General features: G+C 43.8%; 1 protein-coding gene across 1 annotated transcript in view; it reads left to right on the top strand.

Annotated features, from left to right (window-relative positions):
• The window catches only part of LOC109925039 (collagen alpha-1(XVIII) chain-like), a 70,784-nt gene extending 56,098 nt beyond the window's left edge, over nt 1-14,686 (top strand). Inside the window, exons 14-21 of the mRNA XM_048614688.1 lie at nt 1,364-1,399; nt 1,722-1,784; nt 3,383-3,484; nt 4,512-4,556; nt 10,605-10,673; nt 11,677-11,766; nt 11,851-11,892; nt 14,602-14,686. Of these exons, the coding sequence (XP_048470645.1) occupies nt 1,364-1,399; nt 1,722-1,784; nt 3,383-3,484; nt 4,512-4,556; nt 10,605-10,673; nt 11,677-11,766; nt 11,851-11,892; nt 14,602-14,679 (525 nt within the window). The 3' untranslated portion in view covers nt 14,680-14,686. The remainder of the gene's footprint in view (nt 1-1,363; nt 1,400-1,721; nt 1,785-3,382; nt 3,485-4,511; nt 4,557-10,604; nt 10,674-11,676; nt 11,767-11,850; nt 11,893-14,601) is intronic.
• Nucleotides 14,687-18,634: the final 3,948 nt, after the last annotated feature.

Here is an 18,634-nt window from a genome sequence, read left to right as displayed (position 1 = left end):
GTGTGTGTGTGTGTGTGTGTGTGTGTGTGTGTGTGAGAGAGAGAGAGTGCGTGTGTGTGTGTCTGTGTGCTTGTGTTTGTGTGTGTGAGAGTTTGTGTGTGTGTGTGAGAGAGTGCATGTGTGTTTGTGTGTGTGTGTTTGTGAGTGCATGTGTGTGTGGGCGAGGAGCGGTGGGGGGTGGGGCAGTGGTTGTGGGGATGATCAGTGGAACAGAAAATCCAGCATCTTCACTCCAGAACCAAGCCAGAAGCTGAACCTTACGGTGAGTATGGAGTGGGGTGGGGTGTCCTGGAGAAAGCAGAAAAGGTAACAAAGTCCTTTAAGGGACAAGAGGAATGTGTATGTTCTCCCTGGCCCCGCACAAAGTGAATCAGTGCTCGAAGGCTAACCTTCAGAAGTCCCTTTAATGCACATCCAGTGGTACATGTTCTTATCATTGGTACTTATATATTCAATTGACGGCCTACATAGAACATAGGACCCCACACTATCTATTCAAGTGGGCTCATACCAGTTACAACTGCTCACCAGTTGCCCAGTCTACTCCAAAGTCACAGCAGGCAGAACATTGGCAGGAGGTGGTTAGTAGGATGCCACGTTTTCGGCCCACTGTGCCTTTGCTGTTGCCCAGTAGTTGGTATAACCCCATTTGGCCAGGACAGTGTAATATTGCAGACGGAACCACGTTAGCCACAACATGCTGATTGTTACATTTACATTTGAGGGACATTTTCTCAAAAGATCCTGGTGTCCACGGGCTGTGGGTATTTCTGGTGTGGTCAGCCTATGTTGTCCATCCTTAATTGCACTCGGGACAAACGGTGATGAGCGACCTTCTTGAATCTCTGCAGTCTTTGGGATGTTGGAACACCTTCACGGTGTGTTAGGGAATTTTGACCCAGCCACAATGAATGAACAGTAACATAGAGCCAAGTCAGGATGGTCAGTGGCTTGGAGGCGAACTTGCAGCTGGGGATGCTCTTCCCCTCTCAGTGGTAAAGCTCATGAGTTTGGAGGGTACTGTGAAAGGAGCCTTGGTGAATGCTGTCATTGCCTCTTATCTGTGGCACTCACTGTGTGTTGGTGGTGGAGAGGGTGAATGATTTTTTAAACCATGGCATCGGCAGGCTGATACAAAATTCCTAAGTGTATTCCTCTCTTGTGTGTTACTCATGGGAGTGTGGCTAACATGGAGACTGCACGAGAGTGAACCAAAAACTGTGGAAGAAGTAACTGGAGGACAGAATCTCTTGGGGTTTTTTTTGCAATGAGTCATCGATTACTGGATTGCCAGACAGCAGGAGTCTCTCAATCCGTTGGGTCTGTTAAGTTTGTAACAGCTGCTCTTTTTATTTGGTATTAGGGTGAAAAGGGGAATCCAGGTCTTCAAGGTGAACAGGTAATTTTTCTTTTCTTACTCTTTCAGATTTTTCCCATGGGTGTCGCCTCAGAGTGCAGGAAAGCTTCCTGATTAATCTTCATTTGAGTAGCGCCATTGGATTTGTTCGGTTCACTTGAATGGGCAGATAGGACCTTGGGTTAATGTCCACGAATGGCACCTCTGACAATATTTTCTGACACAGGGGCAACAGTGCTTTCACTGAACTGAGCGACACTTGGTAGCACATGTCAATGAAATACATCAGTTGCTGCCACATGTCAAAACATTTAACTCTCTGACTGATAAATCAAAATCTCCTCTTTCTATCTCTCAACTTTAGGGTTTCCCTGGACCGGCTGGTCCTCCAGGACTTCCAGGCTCTATTGGACTACCAGGGCCCATGGTCAGTATAAAGTTCTCCAGATTTTCATTTTAACTGATTCATGGCTTTATCTTCTAAACTGCTGAGCTCCAATCCAGCCACCTGAATAGCTGGTGCACCAAAAAATAAGTGACAATATTCCTTCAGATTGTGTTTCTTTCTTTCCAGCACACCATCAGAAGTATAATCCTTGTATTTTGAACCATTTGTCAGCCTGGCCTGAAAAGCATTTTGTATAGTATTTTTCACAGCCACCAGACGTCTCAAATTGCTTCACAGGCAATTAAGTATTCTTGAAGGGTAGTTACTGCTGTAATATGGGAAATGCAGCAGCCAATTTACACACAGGAAACTCCCACAAACAGCAATGTGGTGGTATTTAGATAACCACATTTCTTAAACTCAATTGATTATCGGATAATATTAGCCAGGACACCGGGGAGAAATCCCTTGCTCTCCTAATGAATAGCAAATTCTAATCAAGAAGGTGAATAGGATCTTGGTTTAACGTCTCATTCAAAAGCGCAGCACTCCTCGATACTGCACTGGGAATGTCAGTGTAGATTTTTTTGCACACAAACACTGGAGTACAACTTGCCCTCAGAACCTTGTGACTCAGAGACCAAAGTAGAGTCAACTACAACTGACTCTACTGCGCAGCGAGTTCACATCATGAAGACAAAAGCCTAAGTGAGCAGTTTTGGTCTGATTCATAACATGTTACTAATCTGGAGGTCCAGGCTAATGTTCTGGGGATATTGCTTCAAATGCCATCACCACTTCCGCAGTTCATGAAAATAAAATTTAACTAATCAAAATCTGGAATTGACAGCTAGTGTCTATTATCATTGATATAATTTACTCAAATGCATGGGGAGGCAATGGCCTAGTGGTATTATCACTGGACTGTTAATCCAGAGGCTCACATAACTTTTTCGGGATAGTAGCAACTGCAGATGCTGGAGAATCATTTTCTGAAGAAGGGTCTAGGCCCGAAACATCAGCCTTTCTGCTCCTCTGATGCTGCTTGGCCTGCTGTGTTCATCCAGCTCTACACCTTGTTAACTTTTTCGGGACCCAGGTTCGAATCCTGCCATGGCAGATGGTGGAATTTGAATTCAATAAGTATCTGGAATTAAGAATCTAATGACGACCGTGAATTGATTGTCGGAAAAACCCATCTGGTTCACGAATGTCCTTTAGGGAAGGAAACTGCCATCCTTACCTGGTCTGGCTTATGTATGATTGCAGACCCATAGCAATGTGGTTGACTCTTAACTGCCCTCTGGGCAATTAGGGATGGGCAATAAATGCTGCCTGGCCAGTGATACGCTCATCCTGTGAATGAATAAAACAAAAAAATGCCTTGGAGAAGGAAATTGACTCTCCTTACCTGGTCTGGCCTACATGTGATTTCTGATGTGTTGACTATTAACTGCCCTCTGAAATGGCTGAGCAAAGTGCTTTGTTTATGGGTGATTAGGAACACTCAATAAAATGCCAGTCTTGTCAGTCACACCAACATCCCATCAAAGAATAAATTCTAAAGATATTCTTCCATCTCTTACATGAAGTAAATGTGTTTCTTTTTTCTGTTCTTTTCATGATCCATATAACAGGGTGTCTGTGATCAGGAATGTGTCTGCATGCCAGGACCCCAGGGTCCCCCAGGACCCCCTGGACCAGCCAGCTCCCAATTGTTTGACATTTCTTCCAGTCAGGTAAATGATCGCTGACATTTCCTCCAGCTCAGGAATCAGGATTTCTGTGATGGTCCAGGCTTGATTCGAAGCCAATTGGATTGATAGGATAAAAGCTTATTTTTCTCTTTGTAAACATTTACATCAAACAAATTTAAGTTTGAAAGTTTAAGTAAATGCATTTTTGGGGAAGACGATCATAAACTCACTGGGATAGTAATCCAGAGGCCTAGGCTAATGTTCTGGGAACAGAAGTTTGAATCATATCTTGGCAGAAAGTGGAATTTAATTCAGTTCCTATGATCTGGAATTGAAAGCAAGTCACAGTGACAGAACCATGAAACTATCATTGTTTGTTTTAAAAACCCACCTGGTGCACTTTAGGGAAGGAAGTCTACCATCCTTAATCGGTCTGGCCTACACGTGACTCCAGACGATTAACAATGCAGTTTGATTCTGAAGTGGCCAACTAAGTCCCTCAGTTTAAGGGAAAATGGACAACCCAGCGACACCTACATTCTGGGAAACAATAGAGGAAACTTTTAAACAACGTAGGCAATGGAAGTGTTTGTACGGAGTTGTCTATGATTAGCCAGACTCACTAAGAGTCTGCAAGTAAGGAGTGGGAAAATGTTGTAATTGTGCACTCAGAAAATGTTCTTGTGAATTCGGGCACAAAGGTGTAGATTTGAGATAAGAGTTTAGTGAGTTTTAAATTGTCTTTCATTTATGGATTTTTTTTAGGGATAGTGAAATGGAGAGTGTCAAATTACTGACCTTAACCCCCTCCACTTTGGTGTACACATTGAGAAATAAACTTGATTGAAACGCGGTCTTTTTTATTCTATCAAAAAGGACCCCTGAAGTATCCTTAACCCTGAAATATTGAAGGATAAATCAGCACTTAATCAGTGGCTACAAAGTTAATTCAACATTAATGTACTCACAGGTCCAACCTGATAGAACAGTGAGCTACCTCTTTAGACAATTTAAATCCATTTGGAAAATATTGACAGTGTTTTTTTGTTTCTTTTCGGTTTTAACACAGATGCTGGAGAAACTGAGGGGAGAAATTGGCCCACCTGGAAGACCGGTAAGAGAGCCAGTACCCATGCAGTTAACGTCTCCCGTATTCATCTCAAATCCTTAGCTGATAAATTCCTGAAAGAGAGAAACAGCTAGTTTGGTTTACTGCCCTGCTATACAGATGACATAGGATGAAATATAGAATTACATCGGATACACAGGTATAACCAGTCTCTGCCAGTTGTTTTGTTCCACTCTAGCTTCTTCCCAACTCCCTCATCAAAAACTATCCACACAACCCTTTGTTTCCTCCTCCATTGTATTCTTGTTTAGTTTCCCTTTAACCACATGTAAAACATTCACTTCACCCACTCACTTGGTGGTGAGTTTCTGATCCTTACCGTTCACTTTCATAAAGAAGTTTGTTTTAGTTTCTTTAATCACAGGAGAGGTTCCAGAGGTTCAGGAAAATAGCCAATGTGGTTCCTTTGTTTAAGAAGGGCAACAGGGATTATTTGGGGAATTACAGCCAGGTGACCCTTATGTCAATGGTAGGGAAATTATTGGAGAAGATTCTTAGGGATAGGATTTATTCACATTTGGAAAAATATGGATTTATTAGTGATAGGGGAAGGCTTTGTTTGGGAAAGGTCGTATCTCACAAACTTGATTGCGGAAGTGACAAAGATGATTGATGAGGGTGGAGCAGTAGATGTTGTCTATATGGACTTTAACAAGACCTTTGACAAGGTCCCTCATGACAGGCTGATACAAAAATCATGGGATCTGCAGTGAACTGGTAAGCTGGATACGGAACTGGCTTAACATAGTAAGTAGCAGTGGAAGGGTATTTTTCAGATTGGAGATCTGTGACCAGTGGCATTCTACAGGGATCAGTGCTGGGACCCTGTTATTAGCAATATATATAAATGATTTGGAGGAGAATGTAGGTGGTCTGATTAGTAAGTTTGCAGATGCAAGAAAGGTTGGAGGAGCTGCAGATAGTAAGGAGAATTGCCAGAGGATACAGCAAGATACTGATAGGACAGAGACAGGTGGGGAAATAGCAGATAGAGTTTAATCTAGACAAATGCATTTTGGAAAATCTAACGCAGGAGTGAAGAATACAGTTAATGGCAGAATCCTTAGTAGCATCAACATACATAGGGATCTAGGCGTACAGGTCCAAAGTTCCCTGAAAGTGGCCACACAAGTGGATAAGGTGGTCAAAAAGGCATATGGCATGCTTGCCTTCATTGCTGGGGCATAGAATATAAAAATTGGCAATTCAAGTTGCAGCTGCATAGAACTTTAGTTCGGCCACATTTGGAATATTGCGTACAGTTCTGGTCACCACACTACCAGAAGAATGTGGAGGCTTTGGAGAGAGTACAGAAAAGGCTGACCAGGATGTTGCATGGTTTGAAGGGTATTAGCTATGAGAAGAAATTGGACAAACTCAGTTTGTTTTCACTTGAGCATTGATGGATGAAGAACAACCTGATAGACAGTTACAAAATTATGAGAGGTGTGGATAGAATGAATGGTCAGAGTCTTCTTCCCAGGGTAGAAAAGTCAATTATTAGGGGATGCGGGTTTAAGGTAAAGGCGATAAGTCTAAAAGAGGTGTGAGAAGCAGTCTTATTACACAGAGGGTGGTAAGTGCCTGGAATGCGCTGCCAGAACAGGTGGTGGAGGCAGATACAATAGCAACGTTTAAGAGGCATCATAACAGATATTTGAATAAGCATGGAATAGAGGGATAAATCATGTAGAGGCAAAAGAGTTTTAGTTTAGAAAGCCATCATGTGTCAGCACAGTCTTGGTGGGCCGAAGGGCCTGTTCCTGTGCTGTACTGTTCATTCATCTAAATTCCCTTGCCTTTAGTTAAGCAACTCTCCGAAAGAGCAAGGCAGTCATGTAATGGTATTGTCACTGGGCTCGTAATCCAGAGTCCCAGGTTACTATTTTAGGCCACAGGTTCAAATCTCACCAGGGCAGATGGTGAAATTTGAATCCAATTCAAAAATCTGAGATTGGAAAGCTGGCCTAATGGTTCCCATTGTTATAAAAAGCTGTCTGGTTCACTCAAGTGCTTTAAGGAAAGGAATCTGCTGTCCTTAACTGGTTCAGATCCACAGCAAATGTGATTGACTCTTAACTGTCCTTTGAAATAGCCACATAGTTGTATAAAACTGTTACAAAGCCTAATGTAAGAAATGGAACCAGACAGGGCGCTCAGCCTTATCATATCTACCAGAAACAGCAATGGTAAACCTGGCCCTGGAAAGGTCTCCTCACAGATCATAGAGTCATAGAGATATACAGCATGGAAAAAGACCTTTTGGTCCAACTTGTCCATGCTGACCAGTTATCCTAAATTAATCTAGTCCCATTTTCCAGCATTTGGCCCATATCTCTCTAAACCCTTCCTATTCATATACCCATCCAGATGCCTTTTAAATGTTGTAATTGTACCAGCTTCCACCGCTTCCTCTGGCAGCTCATTCCATACACACACCACCCTCTGTGTGAAAAAGTTGCCCCTTAGTTCCCTTTAAAATCTTTCCCCTCTCACCTTAAACCTTTGCCCTCTAGTTTTAGACTCTCCCACCCTGAGAAAAGACCTTGTCTGTTTACCTTGTCCATGTCCCTCATGATTTTATAAACCTCTACCGGGTCACCCCTCGGCATCTGGCACTCCAGGGAAAATAGCCCTAGCCCTTTCAGCCTCTCCCTCTAGCTCAAACCCTCCAAACCAGGCAACATTCTTGTAAATCTTTTCTGACTTTCAAGTTCATATTTCCTGTAGCAGGTAGAGCAGAATTGCATGTACAGCTGCTACATGACCTCCCAACTCCTATACTCAATGCACTGACCAATAAAGGCAAGTTTACCAAATGCCTATCCTGTCTACCTGGCACTCGACTTTCAAGGAAATAAGAATTGCACTCCAAGGTCTCCTTGTTCAGCAACACTCCCCGGGATTTTCCCATTAAGAAGATTAGTGTATAAGTGCATAAGTCCTACACTGATTTGCCTTTCCAAAATGCAGCACCTTACATTTATCTAAATTAAACTCCATCTGCCACTCCTTGGCCCATTGTCCATTTGATCAAGATCCAGTTGTACTCTGAGGTAACCTTCTTCGCTGTCCACTACATCGTCAGTTTTGGTGTCATCTGCAAACTAACCATACCTCCTAAGTTCACATCCAAATCATTTATACAAATGACAAAAAGCAATGGACCCAGCACCAATCCTTGTGGCACATTGCTGGTCACAGGCCTCCAGTCTGAAAAGCAACCCTCCACCACCACCCTCTGTCTTCTACCTTCAAGCTAGTTCTGTATGCAAATGGCTAGTTCTCCCTGTATTCCATGTGATTTAACCTTGCTAACCAATCTACCATGAGGAACCTTGTCAAACGCCTTACTGAAGGCCGTGTGTAGAGACTTCTTCCTACACGGTCCCCAGAGCAGTCAGTGCTGACAAGTCATACTTGATTTACACGATGCACTGTAACAACTCCCCAAGGCTCCCCCGACAGCACCTTCCACAACCACGAACACTCGAATTAGAAAGGACAACGGCAGCAGCAGACACATGGGATACATCATCCCATGGTAAGTCCCAAAGCAAGCACCACATCATCCTAACCTGGAAATATAAGTTCATTCCTTCACAGTTACTGGAATTCCATCCTTAACAGCACTGTGGGCCTGACTGTACCGAATGGACTGCAGTGTTCAAGAAAGCAACTCAACAGCCCCTTCTGAAGGGCAACTAGGGTTGGTCAATGCATGCTGGCCCAGTCAGTGATGCTCATCCATGAATGAGTTAAAAAAAGGAAGCTTTTTGTTTTATTTATTCTTTCATGAGGTGTGGGCCTCAGACCTGGATTTACCTCTGGCTACATTGATGCTAGCAACGGAGTTCAGATGGGATCGGGACAGTAGCTGTTTCCTCAGATTGATGCTATCAGTACTGGAGAGGGATCTTTTGTGATCTGCTCTTGCTCACTCGCTGTTGTACCTCAAAACAAAGAGGCAGTGTTATGATTGGCAGAAACTTCGGGGAGTCAGTGGTAAAGAATGGCAAAGCCAATGGTACACAGCTACCATCTGTGGGAGTACAACTGAATGTCTCTCAGTCAGAATCCCACCTGAACATAACTGTAAAAATACAACCTCCCTTATCAGGGTCCACTCAGCTGTGATACTACCCCCAGCTGGAGCCTTCCTCAATGGGAAAAGCAGTTACCACCATTCCCAGAGGCCTGATTGGTGGGTCATCATCCCGGGATTTTCAGGGGAAGAGCTACGAGATGCCTTGACTGTAGCCACCTGGCAGCCTGATGGTTATGAGATCAACTGGTGGCTTCATAGAAAAAAAGAGCAGGAGTAGGCTATTTGAGCCTGCTCCACCATCCATTATTGTCATGGCTGATCATCCAACTCAGTTCTCTGTTCCTGCTTTGTCCCTTTAATCCTAAGAACTATATCTATCTCCTACAAACATAGAAGCTGAACAGTGTGGAAGCAGCCCATTTGGCTCCTTGAGTCCACAACAATCCTCTGAAAAGCATCCGAATCAGACCCAAACCCTTACCCTAAATTCCCACAGCTAACCCCCTTAGCCTACACATCCCTGGACTCTATGGGCAATTTAGCACATCCCATCCACCTGAACTGCATATTGTTTGTGTGGGAGGAAACGAGAGGACCCAGAGTAAACTCACTCAGATACAGGGAGATTGTGCAAACGCCACACTGACAGTCACCCAAGGGTGGAATTGAACCTCTGTCCCTTGGTGCTGTGAGGTTGTAATGCTAAACACTGAGCCACCTTGCTGCTCCTTCTTGAAAGTATTTAATGTGTTGGCCTCAACCGCTTTGAGTGACAGAGAATTCCATAGGCTCACAACTCTCTGGGAGAAGGAATTTCTCCTAATCTCGGTTTAAAATAGCCTACACCATATTCTCAGACTGTGAGCATGGTTCTAGACACCCCACCATCAGGAACATCCCTCCTGTATTTGTGCTGCCTACTTCTGTTAGAATTTGATAGGTTTCTATGAGATCTCCCCTCATTCTTCAAAACTCCTGTAAATATTACTGTAACCACCTTTCCCAGACCTGCTGAAGCAGGTGTAACCACATCCACTTTTTTTTTGCTCATCAGAGGGCAGTTGAGAGTCAATCACGTTGTTATAGGTTTAGAGTTGTGCATAGACCAGACCAGATAAAAATGACAGATCTCCTTCCCAGAAGTGAACCAGATGGATATTTGACAGTGACTGCCCTTAGGCTAACTTCATATATCCATATTTAAATTTCACTATCTGTTATGGTGGGATTTGAACCCATGTCATGGAGTCATGGAAATATACAGTACCGAAACAGATCCTTTGGTCCAACTCAGCCATCCTAAATTAATCTGGTCCCATTTGCCAGCATTTGGTCCATATCCTTCTAAATCCTTCCTACTCATGTACTCATCCAGATGCCTTTTAAATCGTGCAATTGTACCAGCCTTCACCACTTCCTCTGGCAGTTCATTCCATACACGCACCGTCCTCTGTGCGAAAAAGTTGCCCCTTAGGTCCCTTTCCCCTCTCACCTTAAACCTTTGTCCTCTAGTTTTGGACTCCCCCATCCTGCAGAAAAGACCTTGTCTATTCACCCTATCCATGCCCCTTCATGATTTTATGAACTCCTATAAAATCTCACCTCAGCTTCCGACGCTCCAGGGAAAATAACCCCAGCCTATTCAGCCCCTCCCTATAGTACTAACCTTCCAACCCTGGCAACAGCCTTGTAAATCTTTTCTGAACTCTTTCAAGTTTTGCAACATCTTTCGTACAGCAGGGAGAGACCAGGATTGAATGTGTCAGAACATTAACCTGGGCTTTTGGATTATTAGCCCAGCGGATGTTACCAATTCCTCACCTGCTTCTGCCAGCATGGCACAAAGACCTGGTCTCTGTTTCTCTTTCCACAGAGGCTGCCTGTCGTGCAGAGTATTGGCCGAAATTTCAGTCATTAATCCAGGTTTCTGCAGTATTTTGCTCTTCAGTTTATTTTTCTGACAGTTCTCTCTTCTGTCCTGTCAGGGGCATCCAGGACTGAAAGGAGAGAAGGGAGAGCCGGGTGTTTCAGGAGAACATGGAGCAGCTCCTTGTGTGAGTCAGTGCGCAATAAAGACTGGGGGAAATTTGGCGATAAATCACTTAGATCCTGAAATTTCCATGGGAAATTCAGCTGCGTTTCAAATGTCAGCACCAGGCTCAGCAGCTAGAAAATTTCAATTTCAATTCCCGTGGCCAATGGTCAAAGCGAATTGATGTCAGCATGGAATATGGTCAATGAATCACTGGTGGCACCAGCATGTTGGAATCAGGAAAAGTCCGTCAATATTCCACAGTCAGTCTGTTGTCAATTTCAAAACAAGTCTTTGAGGCCTCAGAGGTTCGTGCAGAAGTGTTATATCATTTGCCTATTAGAGTCGTAGAGTCATACAGCACAGAAACAGACCCTTTGGCCCAATTCGTCCATGCCAACCAATTTCCTAAACTGAACTCGTCCCATTTGCCTGCGTTTGGCCCATATTTGATTTGATTTATTTATTGACAAATGTATCTTGTTACAAAATACAGTGAGAAGTGTGGTATAGTGTCGTCACTCTCTGGCGCCATCTTAAAACTTATAATAATAAACCTAGAATATAAAGGCAGAAAAACAAGGAAATAAAGAGAGTGTCCAACTTTACAGTCCTTCTTGTTAAGTGTTGTGTCATGGGCCTGGTGGCCAGGCACAAGGCCCTACACCACACCACCGCTTGCTGGAACATTCTTTGGCACCATTTTGACTCCACTGATGTAACTGGCGCCATCTTGGTTACAAAACGGGAATAAAAAAACACAGCAGAAATAAAGGAATCAGAGCCAACAGGAATGAGAATCCCTCTAAACCCAAACCTGTTCCTGATATTCGGCACCATGGTGCACCCCATGCCTCACTCACTGTTCTTTATGTATCTGACTTATACCAGACGTAAGCTGGATGGTATTGAGTGTTATCTAATCATGAGGAAGCCAACAATGATTAACTCTCAGTCACTTTGTTGATTTTGAGCTTACAGATTATTTTTTGTCTAAACTATCTTTTTCAAATGTTCCATCGTAGGGACTCCCAGGTACGCCAGGTGTTCCTGGTATTCCAGGACCTCCAGGACCTCCAGGACCTCCAGGAATTCCAGGATCTTTTTATTACAATGTAGGCCCATTCAGTAACTGAATCATTTTAGTTCAGAATTGTCTTTCAGTTTAACTAAGGTTTGCTACTTTATTGTGTTTGCAGAGAATTTTCCCTGTTCCTCCAAGACCTCACTGCAAAATACCTGCAAGTATTTGTTTCTAATTGACATGATTTAAGGTGTCTTTTACTTGAGAGTGATATATCTCGTAGTGAGTGTAAAGGACAAAGGGCTTTCAATGGATACGGAAGGCAAAAAGGCATTGAAATTTTTCCCTGTCTCTCCAATTGATTGACATTGTAGATCTGAGATACCAGAGAGGGTCCAGAAATACAGGCACCAAGTGTGGAGCTAGTCTCACCTCATCAGTGCCAGCACCACCATTTTGAGGGGTGTGGTAAGAGGATGTTCAGGCCTGGAAATTCCATTGGCCAATCTAATTAACCTCAGCAAGACCCGAGCTCAAGGGAGGTAATTCAGATTGATTGGAATGTACCTGCCAGCCTTCAGTTTCCCAATATTATAGCTGGCACAGTGGCTCAGTAGTTAGCACTGCTGCCTCACAGCGACAGGGACCGGGGTTCAATTCCACCCTCGGGCAACTGTCTGTGTGGAGTTTGCACATTCTCCCTGTGTCTGTGTGGGTTTCCTCTGGGAGCTCCAGTTTCCTCCCAATGTGCAGGTTAGATGGATTGGTCATGCTAAATTGTCCCACAGTGTCCAGAGATAGTGCAGACTAGGTAAATGTGGGGTTACAGGGATAGGGTGGGATGCTGTTTTGTGGTGGGTGGGGTCAGCACAATCTTGATGGGCTGAATGGCCTCCTTCTGCACTGTAGGGATTTTACGAACTGCCCAAAAGTAGGCATCAGTCCCCGAACCAGATGGTAACTGATCCAGTGGAAGGCCTAGGGGCCTACCCGGCTTGCCTGCCTGGATAGGAATGCCTCTAAAAGCCATCCTCCAATGGGATTTCCCACTCCACATGCAGCACCTCTTGAAGCACCTTTGAGTTTCTGACCAAATTTATTGGAGACAGAGCTAGCCCTTACATCAAATCAGAGGTTTCCCCTGGTTTCAGGATTCTGGAACACAAGGTCACTGTTTAAGCCTGAGGTCAGGTGGAATTTCTTTAAACAAAGGAACCCTCTGCCCCAGAGAACTGTGGATGCTCAGTCACCCAGTAAATTCAAGCCGAAGTTTGATAGATTTTGGCCACGAAGAGAATTTTGGGAATGATGTGAGAAGGTGAACTTGATTTGAAGTCATATTTTGACCTGCACAAACTGACTATTGCATTTGTAAGGCCTGGGAGTGAGTACGAATTTGATTCTTGATTGGCTAAGCCTGGCTGTTGACGCAGAGCTAAAATAAACAGATGCCACAGAATATACCAGAAGCTTGGATAAGTACGATGAGGGCGTTTTGCGAATGCGGAGATATTTAAATGTCGGTACAGTGTGGAGCTGGAGGAACAGAACAGGTCAGACAGCATCAGAGGAGCAGGAACGTAGACACTTCAGGACTAGACAATTCATCAGGTTTAGGGTCAGCCCTGGAACCCAGTCCTGATGAAGTGTCCCGACCTGAAACGTCGACCCTTGTGCTCCTCTGATGCTGTGTTCCTCTAGCTTCAACTGTACTGACTCTGACTCCAGCATCTGCAGTTCTTTCTATGTCCGAGATATTTAAAAGCACTGGTTGCGAAACCTGTCTCACGTTTAGAAACTAACGTGGGTCCCTGCATCACTATGCAGTTAATCAATCTGACTGAATTCACAGAGGGGGAAGCGATGGCCGAGTGGTATTATTGCTGGACTGTTAATCTAGAGACACAGATAACGTTCTGGGGATCCAGGTTCAAATCTCACCACGGCAGCTGGTGGAATTTAAATTCAATAAATATCTGGAATTAACAATCTAATGATGACCATGAGTTGATAGTTGAAAGTTGAAAAAACCCATCTGGTTCACTAATGTCCTTTAGGGAAGGAAACTGCCGTCCTTACCTGGTCAGGCCTACATGTGACTCCAGATCCACATCCTTACCATGTGACTCCAGACCCACAGCAATGCAGTTGACTCTTGGGCAATAAATGCTGCCTAGCCAGCAACACCCTTGCCTCATGAATGAATAAAGGAAAAAAAAAATCTGCTGGTCTCTCACTTCCTTGATCAGTTGGTGGTCTTGCTTCAGAATAAACAAAAAAATTTATTTCTGGCATGTGTGCATCATTGGCAAGGCCAGTCTTTGTTGCCCATCCCTCTTGGCATGGCATGCTTGTCCATTGTGAGGGCAGTTGGGCATCGGCCACATTGCCCTGGGCCTGGAGTCTCATGTAGGCCAGACCGGGGAATGAATGCAGATTTCTTTTCCGCAAAGGTCATGAACCAACCAGGCAGGTTTTTGCAATAAACTACATGGTCACCCTTATAGGGACTAGCTTTAGATTCCAGATCTTACAAGTTGAATTTAAATTCTGTCACATGCCTTTCTAGGATTTGATCCCTATTAACCTGGGCCTCTGGTGTACTAGTCCAGTGGAATTACCACTATACCATTATCTTCCATTGAACTACAAAACAGCATTTGACTGGGATGCAAGGAGCACCCTATATACATGGAACCATATCTGAAAAAAGACCTTGGGAGATGGACAGTTGGGGAAAGCGTATGGGGTGGGGATGGGGTTTGAGCAGGGCTAGTGAGTACAGGTGGGGGTGGAGTGTAGAATGGGAAGATTTTGGGTGTTAGCTCATTTTCTCTCATGGTGTATTTTTCGTACATTGCTGACTACCAGCTTCGCATCTCGTGTTTTTGTTGCCTTCAATAATTTGACATGTTTCTTTTGGCAGGTGAATCAAGACGTCAGGACCCCAGGTATTCTCACTTGTTGTAGAAACATGTTTGCGCTGAAATTGGAAAATTTGTGACATAGCCCACTTTTTGCCCCAGGTAGACGGGAGTGGGATCAAGTCTGGCCCATCGGCCTACAAAGCAGATCCTGTGTGGTCACTGAGATGGGTGGGCACCAAGGTGGACTGGGTTGAAGACCTGCAGGGTTTCTCTGGGATTTGGTCCTGATCCCTTTAGACCATGGATTCCCAACTACAGGGCATGACCCTCAGTGGGATCACAGCACGAGTATGAGGCTGGTGAACTCTGAGGCAGCTCAGGTGATTTTGAGGCAAAGACTTGGATACGACAGTTCTAGCATCAGCTACAAGACCTCATTAAGTGTGCAAGATGTTATATGCCTGTGGATGAGACCTAATCCACTGAATTTTGAGGTCCATTCACTGACACCAACAGAGCATGCAAAGTATTTGGTGCCTGAGTTGTATTGTTTTTGCGACTGTGTCCATACTGTTTGAATGGCTACCCCACTCAACAACTCTCCCTCTATCCTATCCCAAATTCTCACTCTGGCACTGCACCGTGTGAAACATTAAAATTGACCCACACTAGAAATAAGTTGGGAACCAGTTTTAGATGGCCCTCCAGCACTTACCCCTCACATCTTCTCACCTGTCCTACATATCCCTATGGTCCTTATATCCCCAAGCTAGCTGTGTGCCTACTCATGTCTGCACCCACCTAATTATACTTCCCAGACCGTCTCATAACCCTTTGTCACCTCCACAGCCACTTATCCAGCAATGGGAAGATCTTAGGAGCTATGTGAAGATTAAAAGAAATGAGGTGCTAACAACCTAATACAACTCTAACTCCGACACACTTGATGGTGGAAAAATAAGCTGCCATTCAAAGCTTTTAAATGTCTTCAATTAGTTAATATTTTATAAGAACAGACTTTTCTAATCAGGCCCCACACCAAAGGCAGCTAATCCTTTAACAGCCTCTTTAAACTGACAATCAAACTACAAGCTCAGAACACCCTGTTGAGATAATTGTAGGTTTTGAAACTCAGCGAAGCATTCATAATGTACAGTGTAATAACATCCCTTGGGGAACTTGTAGCAAGGTGGTCTACTGGAATCCTACAGCCAATTGTTAATGTATGTTTCTAACCTATAAGTTTACTTGTCCAGCCAAACTCTCAGGGAGGGAGTTTTTTTTCAACACTCAATGATATTTTAAGACTATTTTATTCAAGTTTAATGAGTTGCGGAATTTAAAGAACTTCAGATCATGACACATAAACAGACCTTTTGAGTTGAATATTTACATTTATCCCACTGACTCATGACTCTGTCCTCTGAATTCCGTCTCCTACAGCAGTCAAAATGGGATCCATTTAAAATCAGGACTCAGTTTAAATGCTGAGTTCCGGTTTCCCTACTGTGTGAAGCACCACCCCCCCCAATACCCCCAGCAGCAAAAACTCTAATTTGTCTTACAGGAGGATAGGCCTTCAGAATCTGGCTCCTGCCTTTCATTTCTAAAGCTTGATACTGTCTTCCTGACTCTGCAAAAATCTGGCCCTGTTCAAAGTGAATAGCAATTTTCTGCTATTTTAGGAGCCTTTCTTTTCTAGTTAATTGAAACTTCAGTCCTGTAATGTCGCTTTCGCAGAAAAATTGAAACAAACCCAATAAAATAAGTTCTCGGAGCAGTTAGCAGTTTTCAACCTGTCTAACCTTTTATGTCTTTTGTTTTTTACTTCGTCCCTTGTTCAAGGAAATCTGTCACTGGCGAAGTGTAATCCCAATCTGTAGTGCTTCTCCTGGGCAGCAAACATTAACAAGAAATGCTGGAAGAAGTTTTAATGGAAGCTCCTGAATAAAGGGTCTTTTCTCATTGAAGAGACATTAGGAACTGAAAATGATGCACAGAATCTTACACTGGTGGAAGCAGGCCATTCGGCCTACACCAACCCTCCAAAGTGCATCCCATCCAGCCCAAATTTCCCATGGCTAATCCACCCAGCCTGCACATCATGGGCAATTTAGCATGGCCAATCCACCCTAACCTGGACATCTTTGGACTGTGGGAGGAAACCCACACAGACAGAGGATGGAATTGAACCCAGGCCCCTGGCACTGTGAGGTAGCAGTGCTAACCACTGAGCCACCATGCTGCTCCTAATTGTCAGGTCTCACTGCAGAGAACAGTTAATTATGTAATTCATAATAATAATGTTTTAGTTAAGAAAACCATTTGCAGCCTTATGGTTGAATTCTATAAGAAATAGGTACAGAACCTGGCCATTCGACTCCTCAAGCTGCCCTCTCGCTCAACAGAAACATGGCCGTCCTGCCCCAAGTGGTCAATTCCATTTTTGTGCCAGCTCACCATAATTGTCAATCCCTGATTGTTTTTTAAAAAAAAAGGTCTATCATTTCTTTTAATACTTCCAGTGATCTCCACGACTCTCTGCAGCAGAGATTTCCAGAGCTTCACTACCCTCTGGAGGAACAATTCCCTTTCCATCTCGGTTTTAAATGAATGTCCCCGTATTTTTGTAACTGTGTCCCCTAGTTTGAGATTCCCCCACTTGTGAAAGCATCCTCTCAACATCTACCCAGCCAGACCCACTTAAAATCTTGTATGTTTCAATAAGATCACCCCTCATTCTTCCAAACTCTAATATCTAAAGGACTAGCCTCTTTAGCCCTTCATAATAAGTGAAACCCCTTGTCCCAGGAATCTGTCTAGTGAGTCTCTTTCAAACTGCCTGCAGTGAGCAGCCCAGTGAAACCCCCATGATCCAGATCCCAAGCATTTGGAATTTTCATGCAATCAGTATTCAAGATTCAAAAGGGAAATTCTGGAAGGTCAGAATCTGGATAACTTTCCTGGTGTTAGCAATTGGAAAGGAATAATGGTTCAAATGCTTTATTAAACTTGGTTCAATAAAGGCAGAATCACCCACCATAGCCAGATATACTGCTATTTATAAATAGCCCTGGCTGTTCATTTTTAAAATGCACATTCATTTTGTGGCAGTGATGAGACTACCTGTCCCAGCTACCACGAGTATGTCTCATGCAACCTGTAGATTCAATGAACACCCACCCCCACCAGCAAGTCTCAGTAATTGTCATAAAGACCTGTCTTGTTTAACAATTGTTCTTTACAATAGGAGATAATACTTTAGCAAGTCAGTAAGTGACTGGCATGGACACAATGGACGGAAGGGCCTCTTTTTGTGCTGTAAAATCTTAATGACTCTATGATGGTTCAGCACCCATGGGACTGGTCAAAGCCTGTAGTGCATAGGATCCAACTGGTTCTGACTGAAATAACTCCAGAGAGAGACCGGTATCCCGTCATCAAATCCCCTTTTGTTTACACATAAAAGGCCCTTGACTCTGCCTCTGCTGCGTCAGAGCCAGCTCCCAGAGCATCAGTATTCCTGACACTCCTCTTTTTATCTGTCAGCCAGGGCTCCCTGATTGGACCAGATTAACAGCCTCAATCAAGGAACTCATATTCTATGAGGTAGAGCTGGCTGATCTCATTACAAATCACCACAGTGATGTAAAATCCGTATTTGAATTCCGTCCATGTATTATTTTATGTATTACATATTACTTTTCATGTAGAAAGAGCCTGTTGCCTGAACCTGGCAGATGCTTTGAACATCTGACAGCAGGTCCCTTTTGAAATAGAGCCAACCCACATCGCTGGTGTTATTGGGGTGGGAAGGTGGCTGCTGGAGGCTGTTAGCAACAGCAACAACAACAACTTGCACTTATGTAGTGCCTGTATGGTGTTCCAGGATGCTTCACAGGGGCATTTGAGCACAGAATTTGACACTGATCCAAATAAATAATTACTAGGGCAGGTGACCAAAATCTTGGGCAACAAGATAGGTTTTAAGAAGCAAAGAGACGTTCAGGAAGGGAATTCCAGAACTTGGGGGAACAGCTGAATGCAGTCACAATTCACACCACTGACTATGTCTCAGAAATAAAATCCCAA

This window comes from Rhincodon typus, chromosome 30, assembly GCF_021869965.1.
Source record: "Rhincodon typus isolate 14 chromosome 30, sRhiTyp1.1, whole genome shotgun sequence".
In the NCBI taxonomy this organism is placed as follows: Eukaryota; Metazoa; Chordata; class Chondrichthyes; order Orectolobiformes; family Rhincodontidae; genus Rhincodon; species Rhincodon typus.
This window is presented reverse-complemented; position numbering and strand designations above follow the sequence as displayed.